Source organism: Phalacrocorax aristotelis, chromosome 18 (genome assembly GCF_949628215.1).
Source record: "Phalacrocorax aristotelis chromosome 18, bGulAri2.1, whole genome shotgun sequence".
NCBI lineage: Eukaryota > Metazoa > Chordata > Aves > Suliformes > Phalacrocoracidae > Phalacrocorax > Phalacrocorax aristotelis.
Genome location: NC_134293.1, coordinates 2185038 through 2202871, shown reverse-complemented (window position 1 = coordinate 2202871; position 17834 = coordinate 2185038). Strand labels below are relative to the sequence as shown.

The window sequence follows — 17834 nt, the reverse complement described above, 5'->3', positions numbered from 1 at the left end:
CAGACCTATTAGACCATCACATAGTTGGTAAAGATGTACTCTAATGAATGCAAGATGAATGATGAAGTGTAATAAATGTTAATGGTGAAGAATTCTATGTTAGAACTTGTCACTTGGATATGAATTATAGGTATTATAATAGATACATAGGTACTATAAAGCACACAACTAGTGATCTGTAGTATTGCTTTGAAAGAGAAACTAGTTTTTTTTCTTTAATGTTTCATATCTGAAAATCAGGTTTAAGAGGTAAATGTAAATTTGCCTCATTATCTGATAGTCCAACATATTAAGCTTTCCTTGTTTGGTGGAGAGTTGGGGGCAAAAAAAACCCCTAAACAGAACAGGAATGATAAAATATGTCAGATGAACTTTAAGATCTGTTTGTGTAGCTTGCTGTGTCTGATCCTTTCCTGAGCTGATTTGTCTATTGACTGTTAATGGAAAATGCAGTTCAGAAGTATAACTTTACATGTGATGTTTGTGAAAGGCTGCAGATTAATGCACTTTGAAATGAAGCCATCTAGGCAGGGATCAACAGTTACTTTATTTGAAGGTCTGATATGTCTGCTAGGCTCTGGACCAGAGGTTGAGAATTGGCTACAGGTCTGATAGAATTCTGTATTTAATACATAGGCTCCAATGGTTACATCTTTTGAGCTATCGGAGAGAAGTATCTTGTGTTTAGGAAATACATATGTCCTGCTCTTTTGGTTAGAGCCATAACTCACCTGCTCAAATCACTTGACAGGCACAGTGTTTAATCAATGGCTTCTTATCTTCAGCAGCTGAAACTATACACAGGTTCACAGATGCTCGGACCTTGTTAGTGTACTTGTCTGGATTTTTTCAGTATTTAAAATCTTCCCCAGATCAGTATGCGCTTCAGTGCTCACTGTTAATCTGTAGCTGGAGAATACAATAGAGGCAAAGTAGTCATCAGATGTCAGCTAAGCAGGATTGTTGTAAGGCTTCATAGTATATTCCGTTTCTGGCGTCCCATATGAGACAAACTATGTTGTCAATTGAAGTAGTGTTGGGCTTGGTTTTGGTTTTTTCCCTTTGTGACTGCCTTTTTTTAACTAACTCCTTCTGTAAAGCTGCTGTTAGGCAGTAATAGTGTTTTAGGGCCCGAGTAATACTCTGTGGTTTAGTGAACTGTAGGTGGCATTAAGTAAAGCAGCCCTAAGACTACCTGAATCTGAAAGTAAGAAACAGTTCACAGAATCAAAAAACTCTGTAGAAGAAACAAAAGTGAACTTCAGGGTGTACTACGGGAATTTACTGTAAATAAAGAGTCCATCCATAGACTATTATAACCTCTTTAACATCTATTTAAAGTGACCTACTTTTCTTTTAAAGCCTTCCTAATTCAACTGGTAACTGGTAAAATGATGTATTCCGACAGTATAATCCTCAAATCTTTGTGTAGACAATGCTGACATGTCTCATTTTGAGCCCATTTAAGGCCTGTTAACATGTTTCAGATAGAGTAACCTATTAAATAAATACATCAGGAAAAAGCTTTTACTGGTAATGGTTGTTTTGCTTAGATGACTATGGCTGTAATGTATTGTGAGTACATCTGGTACTTCAGTGCTTATCAGTGATCTTTTTTCCTTTAGGCGGTTTCCTAGAAACATGATTGCTTGCTGGTCTTGATCTCACAGCTTTGTGAAGACTTCTTCTCTGATAATGTCAAGTTCAGGCTACCCTCCTAACCAAGGAGCATTCAGCACAGAACAGAGTCGTTATCCTACTCACTCTGTCCAGTACACCTTCCCTAGCACCCGGCACCAGCAGGTAAGGAGACACGAGGGTTGCAAATTTAGCAGGAGTATACATCGGAGGTCTGCTGTGCCAAGTTAAAGTTTTTTAATTATTATTTTAAACCAATGTAATGCAAGTCGTTCACATTTGAAAACAGTGGAGTTGCAGACCATTATGCCCTGTTAAAACTGACTGGGGAAATCTGTACGGCAGTGTTGTTTGTGCCTCCGGAGTTTGGCTCTTGCGTTAAGGCTGATGGGTCTACTTATGCAAGTACATTGTGTCTTTGAAGGAGGGTCTGATTATGGTGTAGCTTCTGAGAAGAATAACCTGTAGCCATGTACTGCTCCTCAGTTCCTTCTGAAGTATTACCTTGAAAGGTAATTACCTGTTGAATTATGCCTTCCTTCAGTGCTATAGCTGAAATTATTAAAATCCCTGACTACCGTTGACTGCAATTTTGGCTTTTTAAAGTTTTTGCTTGTTTTTGTTTCTTTTTCTTTTTTACCCTGTCTTTCTTTTCATGTGCACTAGTATTAAAAAATGCACTAAAAAAACCGTGAAGGTATCCTAAATAAAACCCTACAGCATGTCAGCTTGCCAATATTTCCTATTTATTTAACATTTGTAAATGCTCAAACTGGCAAAACATTCTTCAGAAACTGACCTGTCTTAAAGACTGGACATTGAGGATCTTATTTCCTCAGTAGGTTGAGTTTTTTTGATTCTTACTTCCTCTACTTTTTAAAATGTTGATATATTAAATATAAAGAAATTCTCTAAGTGGCAGAGAAGGTGTTTTGCCTGCTGAGAACTGCGGCCGCTGTTGCTTAGGCAAATAGTTGTGGGGTGGTTTGGTTTGTTTTCCCCTCCTTTTTTTTTTTTTCCTGGAAGAGCTGCATTTTGCTTCTTCAAGATTAAATATGTATCTGCTTTTTTACTTGTTTTTTGACAGAAAACTGAATTTTATAATTGTTTATCTTTATCACGGGGAATTGATATAAACTTCCTGTTTTTATCCATCGGTTTCTCGTAGTTTGAATATATTCCCTGGGGACTGTTTTGTTGCATAAAGTTTTGTTGCAGTTTTGCTTTAATTTATTAGTGTTTAGTCATCATACTAAATTTGGCCAACTAAGTGTGTCTGAGACCGTATGCATTGACAGCAGTAGTTTTCCAAGAATATGCAAATAACCTGTCTACAGTTAGTATACATGTAATATGAATACAGTGTTCTGGGTGTAACAAATCCTTTGGGCTCTTGGGGCGCTTGTGGCTACTAAATTTTTATGGGGAATTAATCTTCTATTAGGCCCAGGAGCATAAGAAATGAACCCATAGTCATCTTTCCTTCTTCTGTGTAAGGAGTATTGGGCTGGATTATCTATAAGCTAAATGTGGTTTTTGACAAAACCTGCGTGCAAGGTGGAGAATGGGAATCTGAAATGTCAAAACTTATGTTACACTCTGAATTATTTTTCTGAAGCAGCTGTAGTAGTGCTTCCAGCTAGCTGTGTTTTGCTGGCCAGAACTGGAGTAATGTATTTCTAAGAATCTCCTACTTGGTTATTTCTGCCAAGCATTTAATCTGCCATCCTGTGCTCTGTATGGCATGGTAGGCTGTGAAGGACTAGCTGTTGGCTTTGGAACAGCTCAGGTTTCCCTTGTTTTAATGAAATTCTCCTCCTGCTACAGATACTTTAGATGTTTTGTTCTACTTACATGTTTGCAAAAGGAAATTCAGGAATTGGAGCTTTCTGGTTTGCTCCGTATTTATTTTTAGATAATTTGTAAAAACTAAATCTTATGGGTAATGCCCTATTGCGTGTCTTGTAGAGCTTCTCTTCAGTTAATGCCAGCTGCATATGATTTTTAAAAGGAAGTGGTCGAAGACCCTTATATACCAATAAATTGTACCTCACTTCAATTACATATTATATCAGTCAGAAGACTGGTCTTGTCTGAGTCTTAGCCCTAATTAATAGTGTCTGATACAAAAATGTCTTGAAGTGATAACAGAAGCGATTGCCTCAGGGTTGCTGAAATATATTCTCGGTTTACCACTTTGTAGTTGGATGTGCAAAACTGATTTTAAAGGATTTTTTTTTAAAGGATATTCTCTGCTGCTGACTCAATTGTGTTTTGTTAGAAGTTGTTAATAAGATAGGTGGAATTCTTGGCATAAGTATTTAGTCTCTTTAAAGTTCATTTAAAACTTAGAACGGCCATTTACAAACCTTATTTTTTGAGCTGGAATAAGCCTTTGGTGATCTGGCCTTGGTCTGTGTTTAATAACTTTGGAAATGGTCATGCCATGACACCAAACGCTTTTGATCTTGTCTTCTGCACCTTTGTTCTTGTTAACATCAGAAGCGTGTTTCATTTAGGAATTTGCAGTTCCTGATTATCGTTCGTCTCACCTGGAAGTCAGTCAGGCAACCCAGCTCTTGCAGCAGCAGCAGCAACAGCAGCAGCAACTTCGGCGCAGGCCTTCCTTGCTTTCTGAATTTCACCCAGGCTCTGACAGGTGAGGATGCTGTTTTCAAAGTATGTGAACAGGAATCTCGTATGGGTCTGTGCTTCCTATAAAGTTAGTTTTAAGTTTTGAATAGAAAGGTTTTTGCGTTTGACAGTGTTTACCTAAGTACTTGACGTTATTAATCAGTGCTCCATTGTTGCGACAGTGTCAATCTCCTGCGTTTGAGTGTTGTAGCTGTTGTGCAATTCCTCAGTCCCTGTAGCTTAACTAATATATTTGTTTCACAGACAGGATGTGACAATCTGCTTCGCTTTTCCCACACCTCTCCTAAAAACGCCGTCAGTAAGGTTCTGAGAATCCAAGTGCATACTGCAAAATTTTAATGCTGTTTAGGCTAAAAGTATGTGAGGTTTGTAACTTTGGATAGTTGAATCTTGCCGAGTAGAAGCAACAAGTGCAAGAGTTGTTGCAGTGTGACTATTACCTGTCCTATTTCCTAGATTAGGCTCGCTTATTCAACAGGTGGTATCCGCGTGGCTGGGCAAGTAAGAAACAACAGAGTTAATTGGGTGTATTAGTCGTAAGAATTGTAAAGCACTGAAACGTGGCACAAAATGGACTTCTAGGCACAGAGGCTAAATCAGAGTGCACGCTACTTCTGGCAAGACAGTTGACAGCTTCATATCATTTGTTCTAGATACCCTTTTTGTCAGTCTCAGATACCATTCCTGTCCCTGTGGAAGCAGATGCAACTGATTCGGGTTCAGTAGCTTAACCGAGGACAAGTATAGTGGACAACTAGAGCGAATTGTATGTTCTAATTTAATTTCAGATTGGTGATATCTTCTCAGTAAAATAGTTTACTTCATGGTGGGTATTGATGAATGTTCAAATGTACCTTAATATTACTGTAAGGTTGATAGGTTCAAGAAAGTTTTCAGGCCGTATTAAGCATTCATTTGACTATAATCCTGAAAAATATTGGATGGATGTTGAAAACCAAATGTAGAAATTAAAAAGCCACTACAGGTCAGAATAAGATTAACTGCACTGCAGTAAGTTATCAAGAATGCGCCTCTGTTTAGGGGAGAGGTTACTGTATGATTTATGCACCTCAATTCATCAGTGTATTAGTATGCTGATGTACAGTTGTAAGAAACTGTTATTGCTTGTAACAACCTTTTTTGTTGGTCGGTGTCCCGTCCCCCCCCCCCGGACTCTTAGTAAGTATATCTGCTAGGAGGAGCTTTATATGCTGGATTACTGCTAGCAGTTTATTTTGGCTGTAACTGAGGTATCTGGTTCTGAACAAATACCAGTGATGAATGTTATGTAAATACTGGTCTAGCTTAAAATCTCATTAGAATATTCCCAGAAATAACTTGATGATAGTGAAATCTGGGGCTTGTTATTGCCTTCATCTTGTGTTACCAAAATGTCAGCAAGGCTCTGTTTTAGTGCTGACAATCATAGTGGCTTTTCGAGTTCTCAAAACTTCAGTTTATAGCAGAAGCAAATCTCCCCCACCCACTCCCACCCCTTTTTACCCAATTTACTAACTGTAGTAAATTTGTAAAAGCTTGTTCAGTAGTTTTGGCAAAATATGGGAATCTCTTCTGTGGCACTTCATAGGAAGATTTTTGAAGCATGTGAGGTTCTTTTATGGACATCCTGTGTATTGCACTGTAAAGAAGCCAGTGATACTGTTCTTTTGCATTTTTTCTGAGAAGGAGGAGTTTTAAAATTAATCATGGGTTGAATCAATGACTGTTTCTGTCATATAGTAGAATTTTAGTAGAGATCAAGTTCTAAGTAGGCTCATGGCTCATTTCAAGCATTCTGTGTATATCTAAAAATTATTTGACTGCAAAAATAAAATAATGGAGCTGTTGTGGCCATCTGTGTTCAGGGGAATATAGTACTATATCTCATGGATTTTTTTGTTTATTTGTAATTTGAATTGGCTTTGATTTGAACGATATTGTAGCAGTGGTAAGTTTCTTTAAGGGTTTAATGATAGGCATGTATTTAAACAGTGTCTTTTAAGACTCAAGTTAACTTTCTCTTTTTCAACGAATTTTAAATGTTGTATTTTTGAAGATCATACTTAAAACATTTGTCTGCTTTTCTATTTAAAAGGAGCTTCACTAAATTGCATCTCCTGTATATTTGAAAAGGGTTGAGAAACACCAAATAATTTTCTTATACGTTTTTCCATACATTTTAATAGTTTACCTCTTCTGTATATTAGGCCTCAGGAAAGGAGAACTGGATATGAACAGCAATTTCATCCAGGTCCATCTCAGACAGATCATGATTCACTGGAATCTAAGCGACCACGTCTTGAACAAGTCTCTGATTCCCATTTTCAGCGTGTCAGTGCAGCTACTGTCTTGCCTTTAGTACATCCTCTGCAGGAAGGATTGAGATCTGCTGATATTAAGAAGGTAAAGCCATTTTCTGTTGTGTTGCTGAAGGTATAACTTCCTATGTTGCAGTAAGCTAATAAATTTTTTTCTGTTAGGTAATTTTTTTTATTTGTCTTCGGTCCATTCTTTAATCCCAGAAATTTAATTTTAGACACTATCACAAACTGTGGGCGTGAGTCAGTGTTACTCTTTTTCTAAAAGAACAAGAAGATAAGTCTGTCTCAAACACAGTAAAGAGGTTGGATTTCTGAGTTGCCGCTACACTCTTAAGTCATTAAAATCTCAATTGCAAAATTATTGTAGTACAGTACATGAAATATTTCTGCTTTTCAATAGAAAGCTGCTGACAAATGCATGCAAGTCCATTTTTTTTCTGTAATGAATATTTGTACTGAATGGTCAAAGTACTCCACTCCACCCCCTCTCCCTTTTAAGCATTTGAAATGAATCTGCTTATTTACATAACACTAATTATACTTGTCACTGCCTCATTTTGGGTAAATCTGGGGCAGTCTGGTTTGGTGTGGATATTTTCTATTGTAGATACTGAATATAGATTAGAGCAATTTGTAGAGAGCAGACAAATGTCTCTTAAATGAATATTTAATATCTTCTCTCATGCACACATACAAGCACAGAGACTTGCACACCAAAAAGGTGGTGGGTAGTGGGTGTGACTTCTGAAGGTGATCGCTCAAGTTTCTAAACTTGGATCATTTAAAGAAAAATTTCACCATATGGATTCAAAAGCTAAGAGGCACCAGATTTTCTAGAAGTTGATTACTTCTCTTGCCTTCTCTCTGCTGTTCCTTTTAGCATGTGAATAAACTGTGAATAAAGTAAAATTATGATAGCATGTGATTTCTTAATAACTTGCTGTGTTGCATAGCAAAGATAAGATCAAAGGGGGTTGGAGAAACCAAGCTAAGGCATGCAATGTTAACATGCTTGCACGTAACCGAATTTTTATCCAGGCGCTACATATAGAAATCCACTGTCTCAATGTAGAAATACAGCCTCGTATTATCTAGAGGAGAGGTGACATTCAGGCGCGTCATCTTACAGTCAGATTGGCTTGAATGAGGGATGTATAACTGAGCTGGCATTTGCCACCTAGGTAGTCACGGAGCATGATGGTCTGAGGACGTAAATGAAGACAAGCTACAACAGTGCTGTTGTTAGAATATAAAACATGATCATAGAATCATTAAGGTTGGAAAAGGCCTCTAGGATCATCAAGTCCAACTGTCTGAAATAAGTTGTTTGGAAACACACAGGAAAAAAAAGACACACAAAAAAATCCAAATGAATAGTGATCTGTCCTCTCAAGTCACGTTAAGTTCAAGAGAACTTAACATTTATAACCACTTCTAACACCTGGTGTACTTCATCAGGCTGGTCATGGTTATCCTAAAGATTATCCTCATCGATATATGTGCAGAGGATTGGCTCTCAAGTAACCCTTCCTTTAAACATAAAATAATACTCTCTACTTTTATGAAGATATACTTTTAAAAGGGAGATGTTTTGATGATATTTTAGTTTCAAGGTAAATATTGAATTATGCTGTTATTTTTAAAGATGGACTTTGAAATTACAGTATCATAAATGGACTATCAGTTAATTCTCAAATATTTAGAGCATTAATAAACTGAAATATTAAACTTTAACTTAGCTCCTCAACAGAGACATAGGTAACTGGAAATTCCTTTGAATTCATGCAGGCTAGTTTGGTCACTCAACACTCACTTGCATGTTATCAATATAACTGATTTTTTTTCTCTCTATCTTCCCCCACCATGAAAGGACCCGGCTTTTGGAGGAAAGCATGAGGGACCATCTTCTCCAATTTCTGGTCAGCCTTGTGGGGAAGACCAAAATGCTTCACCTTCAAAGCTGTCAAAGGAAGAATTGATACAGAGCATGGACCGTGTAGATCGCGAAATTGCGAAAGTTGAACAGCAAATCCTTAAACTGAAGAAAAAGCAAGTAAGCATAGCAGACACTACTGTCATTATCTGCCAGTGAAAAGGTGCGGAAAAACCTCATTTGTTGGCGGTGAATATTTTGGTTATGTGAACCAAATGAACGAGTTAAAAAGGGAAGGTTATGTATACGATTTTGCTAGAACATTTAAATAGATTGGGTATCATGTGTTTTAAATACTTCTGAAAAATAGGAGAAAGCCACATAGGAACACCAACAGTAGATGGCTTCATATTTTGAACTCTTGCTAGATGACTAGTGAAATGAGGGCACTGCGACTGTAACTTCAGCTTTAAAGATGACTGCTGGGTGAGGGGAGGCTATCATTTTTCTTCTTTTGCAGTCTGCAAGGGGAGAATCCCTTGCATGCGTCTCCAAAACCAGAGCTTGTACAAAAGTCCCTGGATCATCTGCTTGCACAAGGGCAGGAGATTGGGGATTACCTTGGGGGAAGTGTAGTAGGAGGGGGGTGCGAGTAAACAGAGAGAGCAGAGAAATAAAGGAGGAAATATCACTTTTTTAGTACAGTCCTGCTATGCTTTGCATCAGAGAACTGCGCTTTGGCCGCTGGAAGCAAAGGAAGTGTTTGCTGGCAGTAGTTGTTGCCTTCCCAGTAGCTGTTGTAGCCAGCTAAACCTACCCTTCAATCTAGGCGTCTGTTATTCATTGGCAAAAACCAAGTCCTTGTCCCCCTTTCCTTTTATGACTCAAATATCCAGATAGAAGTATTGCCAGCTTTAAGGTATTTTTTCGAGTGGGAACTCAGTAGGAATTGAGAGTTACGCTATAGGGTTTGTTAACTTGTAGGTCCAGGATGACAGATAGCTCTCTGGAGTGGTGTGTTATTATGGTCTGGAAGCATTTAATTATGTCTGAATTTTAATGACCTGTGAAGTGACCTTCAGAAGGAAAAACAAAAACGGATGTTACTAAGTACCTGGCTGTGTGTTAATGATGCTTATCTTTTCGTTTGTTCACTTTTCCACAAAACCAGCAAGTACTATGTGTATCATCTGCGAAGGTTCATTTGTGCACATTTGTATTACAATTTGACTTAAAACATTAGAGTTGGTGTTGCCTGCAATAATTGAGCCTGTTTATTATGGCGTCCTGCAAAAATTGTAGATTTTGAATTCTTACGCAGCGATATTGCACGTGTTGTGTAAGACAGGATGGATCCCTAGCATCTGAAGTTCTTTTTTGCATGTTTTTGGCAGGCATTGGATGAAGGGTATGTACAATTAAAAAATGAAGATGTCACTGAATCAGTTTTATTTGTTGTGAAAGCAAATCACAGCAGTGTAGTAGCTCGGAAAATATTACAGGTTTTTTTTGCTTGTTTGGTATTGTAAGAGTCTTGGAACTTCAACGCATGTGGAGTGGTTTATTTCCTAATGAATGGAAGCTATGAAGTGCATTTGGAATTATGTTCTCTGTGGATCGTTAGAAGGACTTTTGTACTTTTTTTAAAAAAAGACAGTAGTAATAATGACACTTGAATACCTATGATGCAGAAAGGCAGCTCTGTGGATTACTTCCTCTGTGAGAAGGCAGGTTTGGTGTAACTGTTCTCCAAAGTTAATATTTTTGTTTGAAGTTAAATAGTGATAAACTACAATGCAACAGTGGCTTTAAATGTCAAGCTGAAACAAGTCTGATTCTATGCGGGTGAGTCTTGTAAACAGCTAACTTGGTTTACCAGTAGTATAAGAAATAGTCTTGTTATCGTCCCTATTGGCATTAAAACCATTTCATTAATTTCTTGTCAGTTAAGAGGAGAAATAACAGGCACTGCTAACTGTTGATCAGATGCATATTACCTCTGGTGACTAATTACTGGTAAGGGTAACGTGGTGTGGATGGCTGATTTTTCTTTCTTTCGTCTCTTAGCAACAACTTGAAGAAGAAGCTGCTAAGCCTCCTGAGCCAGAGAGGCCTGTCTCCCCTCCTCCGGTGGAACAGAAACACCGCAGTATTGTCCAAATTATTTACGATGAAAATCGGGTAAGCGTGCTTTTCAGTTGACCGAGCATTGCTGTGAACCTGACCCAATGTGCTAAAATGCATTGTGTCTTAATTTACTTCCATAGGGCAATTTTTGCTTCTCCTGTGTTATTGATTTACCCACCCCTATTTTAATATTCTTTTACACCTTCAAATGAAAGACGCTTGCATGACACTTTTATTCTTGATCACAGGATCCTCCTTCTGACTTGAAGTGGTCTAGGGAGCCACACCTACAGGTCTCATCCCTAGACCTTTGTGTTGAGATGGATAGATACATATACATGTGTGTATATATATGTATGGATACGTATATGTTTGGATGTGTATGTATGTGTGTAGATAGATAGATATGAAAATCTATCTTCGGAAATTTATCTTAAATTCTTCTGCTCACATAAATACTGACGAGCTTGGCTGAAGACCCAACATTTAAATTAGCTGAAGGGGGAAAAACTGCATATGTTGTAAAATTCTGTGCCTTCTTTTTAAACTCTGACTTCTGGCACTTAAGGTTTGGGTAAACGAACAGTTATGAAGAAGCAATATCTAGGTGAGTTGTGAGCTTGTGTTGCATAAGTGGTGACAAAAGTACAGAAGCTCAGCAATATCGCCAACAGCAGCAAAGTGCTTCCTGCCTCTTTTCCCCCTGGCAGTTTGAGAATAGGGGGTTGGATATCTACTGGGTTTGAAAGTATTATGATCTCTTGTGACTGCGGTATGTTTGTTTAATTTCCCGATTTTATTTTGTAGTTTAGAGGAGCAGCTAAATTCTATTACAATAGACTATTTTTGGACATTTGAGGCGGTAAACTGCAACACAATACTAGATTTTATACAGTAGAACTGTGTCCCAAGTGGTCCATGCAGCCTGTTCTCTCCCTCCCCTAGCTGTCTGTGAAATTTGATGTATTTACTTAATACAGGACATTAGGGCAATTATTATTTTATAAAAACTGATGTAACCCATGGAGAGCAACATGTTTACTTCGGATTACAAACCAGTTTTACTGTTTTAAATCCCTTTCGCACTATAATGTAATTTAAAAATTATTAAAATCATACAATCACTGTACAAGACTCCCTCAAGCCACGTTGCATGTTGGGTAGTAGGCAAAACTATGTGAATCTGAAGACATCTTAGCAGGCTGCTGTGCTACTTCTCATTACAGGTGGGTTTAACAACAGAGTTTTGAAGTTGCTATTGCATTCCCCATGTTGCGAATGTGCCAGTAGGTGGGGAAACCCATTTTTATGCTGCCTGAGGTGGAGTAACGTGCATCAGCGTAAAGTCATCCATTAGCTGCATCTGTCTGTGTAGCTCTTCATATAGTGTTCTATATACAAGGGGAATTGCAAGCCTGATGCATCTGTGAATCCATTTAGCGCTTTAAGGTTTAAGTTCTCATATCAAGAGTTACATGTACTGTAGAATGGCAGTATTGATGGGGCTTAATACAAATAGCGTGTCTCAATACTCACTGTCTTATTTAAAGGGTTCTTGAAGATGTATTAAGCCTTTTGTGTACATAGCACTTGTACAGCTGTAGACAGAAAGATACCAAACAAGAGGACAGTCTGCTTGGCAGCTTTCATCTTCAAACTATGCAGTTTAGGATAATTAGTTTTAATATTCAACTACTGTTGGTTAATATTTGGTTAAAGTAATAGGGCTAGGATTCAGTTTTAAATGTTTTGAGACCAGAAAAACCATTCTACCAGGATACTACTATAATATTTGCTTGATATGTAATTATTTTGTACAGCTGTGAGTTCTGAAGAATTTCTGAAGGTGGAATTTACATGAAAAGAGGTTAGAACTTAGCAGAAAGCTGTCTCATAAGAACTGCTTTATGGATTAGTTTCTTCTGTATTTTTCTTTGCAGGTGTCTTAGGGCTGGCACGTACAACTATTGGGGGGAAAGAAGCAAATATGAACTAGTATGTTGGGTCGTTTCAGATAGCCTCATCTGCTGACAAAGGGCTTTGGAAGGTCATTCAGGCTCGAAATGAATTTGTGAAAGCAACTGTCTTATCCTGTGCTTCCTCCTTTAGGGTCAGAATTATTTTGGGGTCTTCACATAGTGTGAGGGAAGGAAGACCTTTGATGTACTTGTGTGTGTGTATGTACACATTGATTCACACTCCCAGACTTTGTAATTGGAGAATTTTAGTCTCTTAATTCAATTTTTCAAAGCTAACTTTACTTTGTTTTACTGGACACCTTTCTTCCTCTTAATAATTATTTGCTGTATTATTTATTGAATGCATCTTGAACTGCAGAGGTCAGTTTCTATTTCTATGCTCTCTCAGCTTCTAAATGTGGAGATCAGAGCAGTAACTGCACACTTCAGCTACAGGTTTCTTGATTTGCTGAGGCAACGCTGCAGAAGTAGGTTAAGAAGGGTGTAGTATGATCACAGAGGGGTTTAGCAGCTAGCATAAGTGAGAGTTCAGATTCACTTTTGACACTAACCTCAGGTGATTTACTTGGACTACACAAAAATATGTTATTTACAGAAAAAAGCAGAAGAAGCTCACAAGATTTTTGAAGGTCTTGGTCCAAAAGTTGAACTGGTAAGTTGTGGTTTTGTTTTTTCCTTTTTTTCATTTTGTTCTATTTTCTGTGTTGCCAGCGTTGCTTCAGTGTCTGTAATTCTGTTGTGGTAAACAGATGTAGTTCTATCGTTATGCATAAAAGAACTGTGTGTTTAAATACACTGGTGAATTGGGGCTTGAATGAACTGATTGGCCACATAAGTGTGTGGGGTTTTTTTTGTTTTAAATAGATTTGCATCTATTTGAGGGAACAGTTTGAAATATGAAAAAATGGAAATACTGTTATATACATCAGTGGTTATAATGATCTAATTTTAAGTAATGAAATCTGTGCTTTGTGTTATCTTCTAGTCCCTTCAGATCGTTGCATCTCAGATTGAGTGCAATGTTGGCAGAATATTAAAATGTTGTTAAATATGTTGCATATGCTTTTAGTGTCACATGCATTGAAAAATACTAAGCGTACGTTTCTAATCCAAAATTGTAGCCACTTTACAACCAACCGTCAGACACAAAGGTCTACCATGAAAACATCAAAACGTAAGTGCTTTAATATCTTGTTATTGTGTCATTTAAGGGGTCTAGACTCAAACATTCACTCAGATTTGTTTGCTGTGACTTCCAAATAGGATGTGTGTACTTTAACCATATTTAAAAGCTTTCAGTCTATGTAATTTTTCTGAGTAGTTTTGAAGGATTGATTCTTATGTAGTTTACTTCTCCCCCCCAATTTTGTTTTCCAGAAACCAGGTGATGAGGAAGAAGCTAATACTATTCTTTAAAAGAAGAAATCACGCAAGAAAACAACGGGTAACTACCTTTACAAAAACTACCATGTTTTTGTAAAAAGAGCATGATTGGTTTTCTGTCCGGATCCTTGACTTGTATTCCCAAATGTGTTGCGTAAATCCCATTGATTAGAAAAATAAGATCTTAAGCTAGAATTCTGTTGATTTATTGGAGAACTGCAGATTTATAACTGTGGTTTGTTGATTATTTGACTGAAAACCATCTAAAGTATAATAAGGGAAAAAGTTTGAGTTTTTTCTATCCTTTTCTTAAAGAGTATGGATGGAAGAGACCCAGTGAAAATCTTTAACCGTCATGCCTGGCCTCTCTCTGAACTTCTTTCCTTGTATAGCAGCTATAGTATCTGAAAGAAAATGGGGCGGATCTCCAATTATTTTTTTAAGTCAGACAGCATCTATAATCAAACGTGTGTATGTTGGATACCAGTATGAATTGACTTAATGCTTTCCTTTGCATGCTGTTGTAGCAAGTGGCATACCAAGTCTAAAGGCTGGTTTGGGTGGTGTCTGAAGGATCATTTTTTATTATTAAGAATAGCAGAAGATGACATATCAAATTGGAAGATTCCACACCATGAAAATGTAATGAAGTGTTTTTCTTCTTAGGGTCGTAGGGGTTTTTTATGTCGGAGCAGCTCCCTACGTATTGCTGAGCTTGAGGACGTAGTACAATTATTCCAGCCCATTCTGTTAATTGGAATTTTAAAATAAAATAGAAACTAAAAAATTGAACCAATTCAATCAAATAAAAGACTGGTATCAAAAGATGTGAGATTTCTGGAAGGCAGTTAGTAACACTTACCAAATACCATTGTGATGTGTAAAGCAAAGAAATAGTAATATTTAAAAATCTACATTTTTATATCCACTTCCTCACCTTCTCTCTGCTGAAAACTGGGTATATGTCATCTTCAAAATGGAAAGCCACTAGAGCAGGAAAGATATGGAGCCCACCTGTGTTACGTGTACTGATCACTTAGTGTATTTGTGTTTAGTTCAAGGTTTACTTTTGGAATTTAACAGGAGCAGAAAATCTGTCAACGTTATGATCAGTTGATGGAGGCATGGGAGAAGAAAGTTGACAGGATAGAAAATAATCCACGCAGGAAAGCTAAGGAGAGCAAAACAAGAGAGTACTATGAAAAACAATTTCCAGAAATCCGGAAGCAAAGAGAACAGCAAGAACGATTCCAAAGGTATTACCATAGATCTGAAATATTCCTCTAAAATATCTCTTAAGACTTAAGTTTTAATATTGTTTATAATAAAATTGGTTCAGTGTAATGGTTAAATTTTATGTTCATCACTTTATTCTTTTTTAAAGAATATTAGTGTATCATACAGTATAAAGTAAAATGTTCTTTCATTTGTTCACTGTGTTTCATGGCATTGAGCTCAAGTTTCACTTCACATCCTAAAGATATTAATGACTGTCATTCTTGTATATCCACTGTCTTACGCCTCGCCCTTCCCTGTCCCTCCCCATCAGCTTTGCCGGCAGCGCTACCTTCATCAGTTTGGTGTCCTCTTGGGCTGCTTTACTGGTGTCCAAATTGTTCCTTTCCTGTCCCCCTTTTTAGATCTGCCATCAGACCCCACGTTTTCCAAAAGCAGTTCAGAAAAAGGCCGAAGTAGCAAAGGCTAGTTAGGTTGTGGGGCTGGGTGAGACTGTATGAGTTAAGCTGTTCAGATGCACAGAGTGGTTTGTGGAATTGGTCTTTAGATAATTGGAGTGTCAGCTTCACACGAGCCTGTTCCTTTTGGGCCTACACCCTAATTTATACTTAGTATTTTTCTGTTGCTGGGTGTCTGTGTTACTCCTTTGTTTCATGATCCCTATATTCATTAGCCTACACACTCAAAAATCATTTGACTTATTTAATTAACAATTTGAGTGATCTTTTGTTGTACTTGCCATGTAATTTTATTCCAGACATTTTTGCTTTTTGAAGTATGCAAGCTACGACGATTAAGTCCCTATTATTTAATTTTAATCTATCAGACATCTGTTAAATGAAAACTCTACAAAGAGTCTTAAAAGGAAGGAAGTGTAATTCATTTGAGAGTTCACTTCATCTACGGCACTGTAGGTAGTGCTTTGAATTAGAATTAGGTCAAGTTTGATTCAGTTGTGTTCAGATCTGTTTACCTAATGTTTGAAATCATTTTAATACACCTTTGAGAGTTCAAGTCCCATAAAGATCTCATTCCAATATTTCTTCTAACCATCGGTCTGAATCCCCTTACTCCATAAAATACAGGAAAAGCAGGTAGTTTGCAGTATGTCATGAAGTCTGCAAGATGTTGCTTTGTGGAATCAAGAAAAAAGGAAGTAAATGTTTAGAATGGAAGCAGAACTGCTGTCTATAGGAAGCTTTTACTTTACAAATATATCATGTCTTTGTAATTGCAAACTGTTTGGGAAGGGGCCGTCCTTTTACATTATAATTTTGTTCTCTAATGTAATGGCGTCTTTGCCTATAGCCGTGCTTGCGATACTGTTTCTGTGTAAATACTACGGGTTTTTTGTCCAATTTTGTGCCAGTTGATTAGTTCAGCAAAATATTTGAGCAAATGAAGATGTTTTGTCTCTCTAATTACAAGTGATTTTTATCTCTGAAATGCTTTTTGACCCACATGGGGTAATATGTTGTTATGATGTTCTCAAGTGTAAAGATCATTAGCTGAAAAATTCTTCCAAATTACAGCTCTCCCCATCAATTCAAAAGTTCAAAATTTTCCTTTGTTGTAACGAGTCTCAGTGCTGTATTAGTAACTTGAGCAAATCGATGAAAGGCAAATTTAATGTGCTTTTTTAAAAACAAAACCAAAAAAAGCTGTCTTTCACAGCATATCAGTTTTACTAATTAAGATGATGTTTTCTGTGCCACCGATGAACATTTCTCATACTCAGCAGAAGCCTATTAATGTGTCTACGGCACCTACTGGCAACGGAACCAGTGGTAGCCCTCCTTTTTTGGTGTTGACTCAAGCATTCCCTTCTTGCTGAGCTTTGCAAATCCACCTGTGAAAATGAGCAGTTGTTTTGAAACTGGAGTACATGAACAGAGCTTGTGCTCTGACGCTACTTAGGAGAGTCCTAACTAATCTGGGAGACTGGTAAACAGTATTGTAAAGAATTTTGAAGGTTGTCATCATTGTGTACAAAATATGAAGATAAAGCTATTTTCCACTTTACCCTTACTACTCCTGTTTTCCCCAATTCTAGAGTTGGCCAAAGAGGGGCTGGGCTTTCGGCAACTATTGCTAGAAGTGAACACGAGATTTCTGAAATCATTGATGGACTTTCTGAGCAGGAGGTGAGGCTATTGTCTGTACTTTGCTATAGGAGCACAGCAAATGACTCAATATCCTTTTACTGGCAGTGAAAGGTGTCTTTCACAGGGCTTGGTTTTTTGGTAAGAGAAACCTTTTGGGTCTGGTTGAGAGAGTCTGTGTGAACTTTGGCTTGAAACAGGTCTTACAAATCCTAATTGCATCTGTCCTACATTTTTCTCGTGTGTCTGTGTTCACTGCAGGCTTGCTACAACCTAGTTTTTTACAGCTCTAACAAATATGTGAAAACTCTTCCGTTCTAAAACCCGGCACCATTTAGGTTTTTCATCATTTCTGACACTATTTCCTTTAGCTGACTGTGTAAATGTTCACTGGGATAGTGACAACTTCTAGAAGAGTTAAGAAGTGGCCAAAAAAAGTTTCAAACTAACCATGAATGTATACTGTGGTGGAGCGTTAGAGAGTTGTGTAATTCAAGAACTGTAAACATTAGTAGCAACT

General features: G+C 37.5%; 1 protein-coding gene across 6 annotated transcripts in view; it reads left to right on the top strand.

Moving 5' to 3' along the window:
* The window catches only part of NCOR1 (nuclear receptor corepressor 1), a 73218-nt gene that overhangs the window by 12738 nt on the left and 42646 nt on the right, over positions 1–17834 (top strand). For 5 of the 6 annotated variants that reach the window (XM_075113592.1, XM_075113594.1, XM_075113590.1 and 2 more), the window contains 10 exons: positions 1626–1803; positions 4158–4297; positions 6501–6696; positions 8485–8667; positions 10555–10668; positions 13189–13245; positions 13715–13767; positions 13971–14037; positions 15060–15232; positions 17266–17356. In XM_075113592.1, the coding sequence (XP_074969693.1) occupies positions 1696–1803; positions 4158–4297; positions 6501–6696; positions 8485–8667; positions 10555–10668; positions 13189–13245; positions 13715–13767; positions 13971–14037; positions 15060–15232; positions 17266–17356 (1182 nt within the window). In that variant the 5' untranslated portion in view covers positions 1626–1695. The remainder of the gene's footprint in view (positions 1–1625; positions 1804–4157; positions 4298–6500; positions 6697–8484; positions 8668–10554; positions 10669–13188; positions 13246–13714; positions 13768–13970; positions 14038–15059; positions 15233–17265; positions 17357–17834) is intronic. The other variant, XM_075113595.1, reaches the window with a different exon arrangement.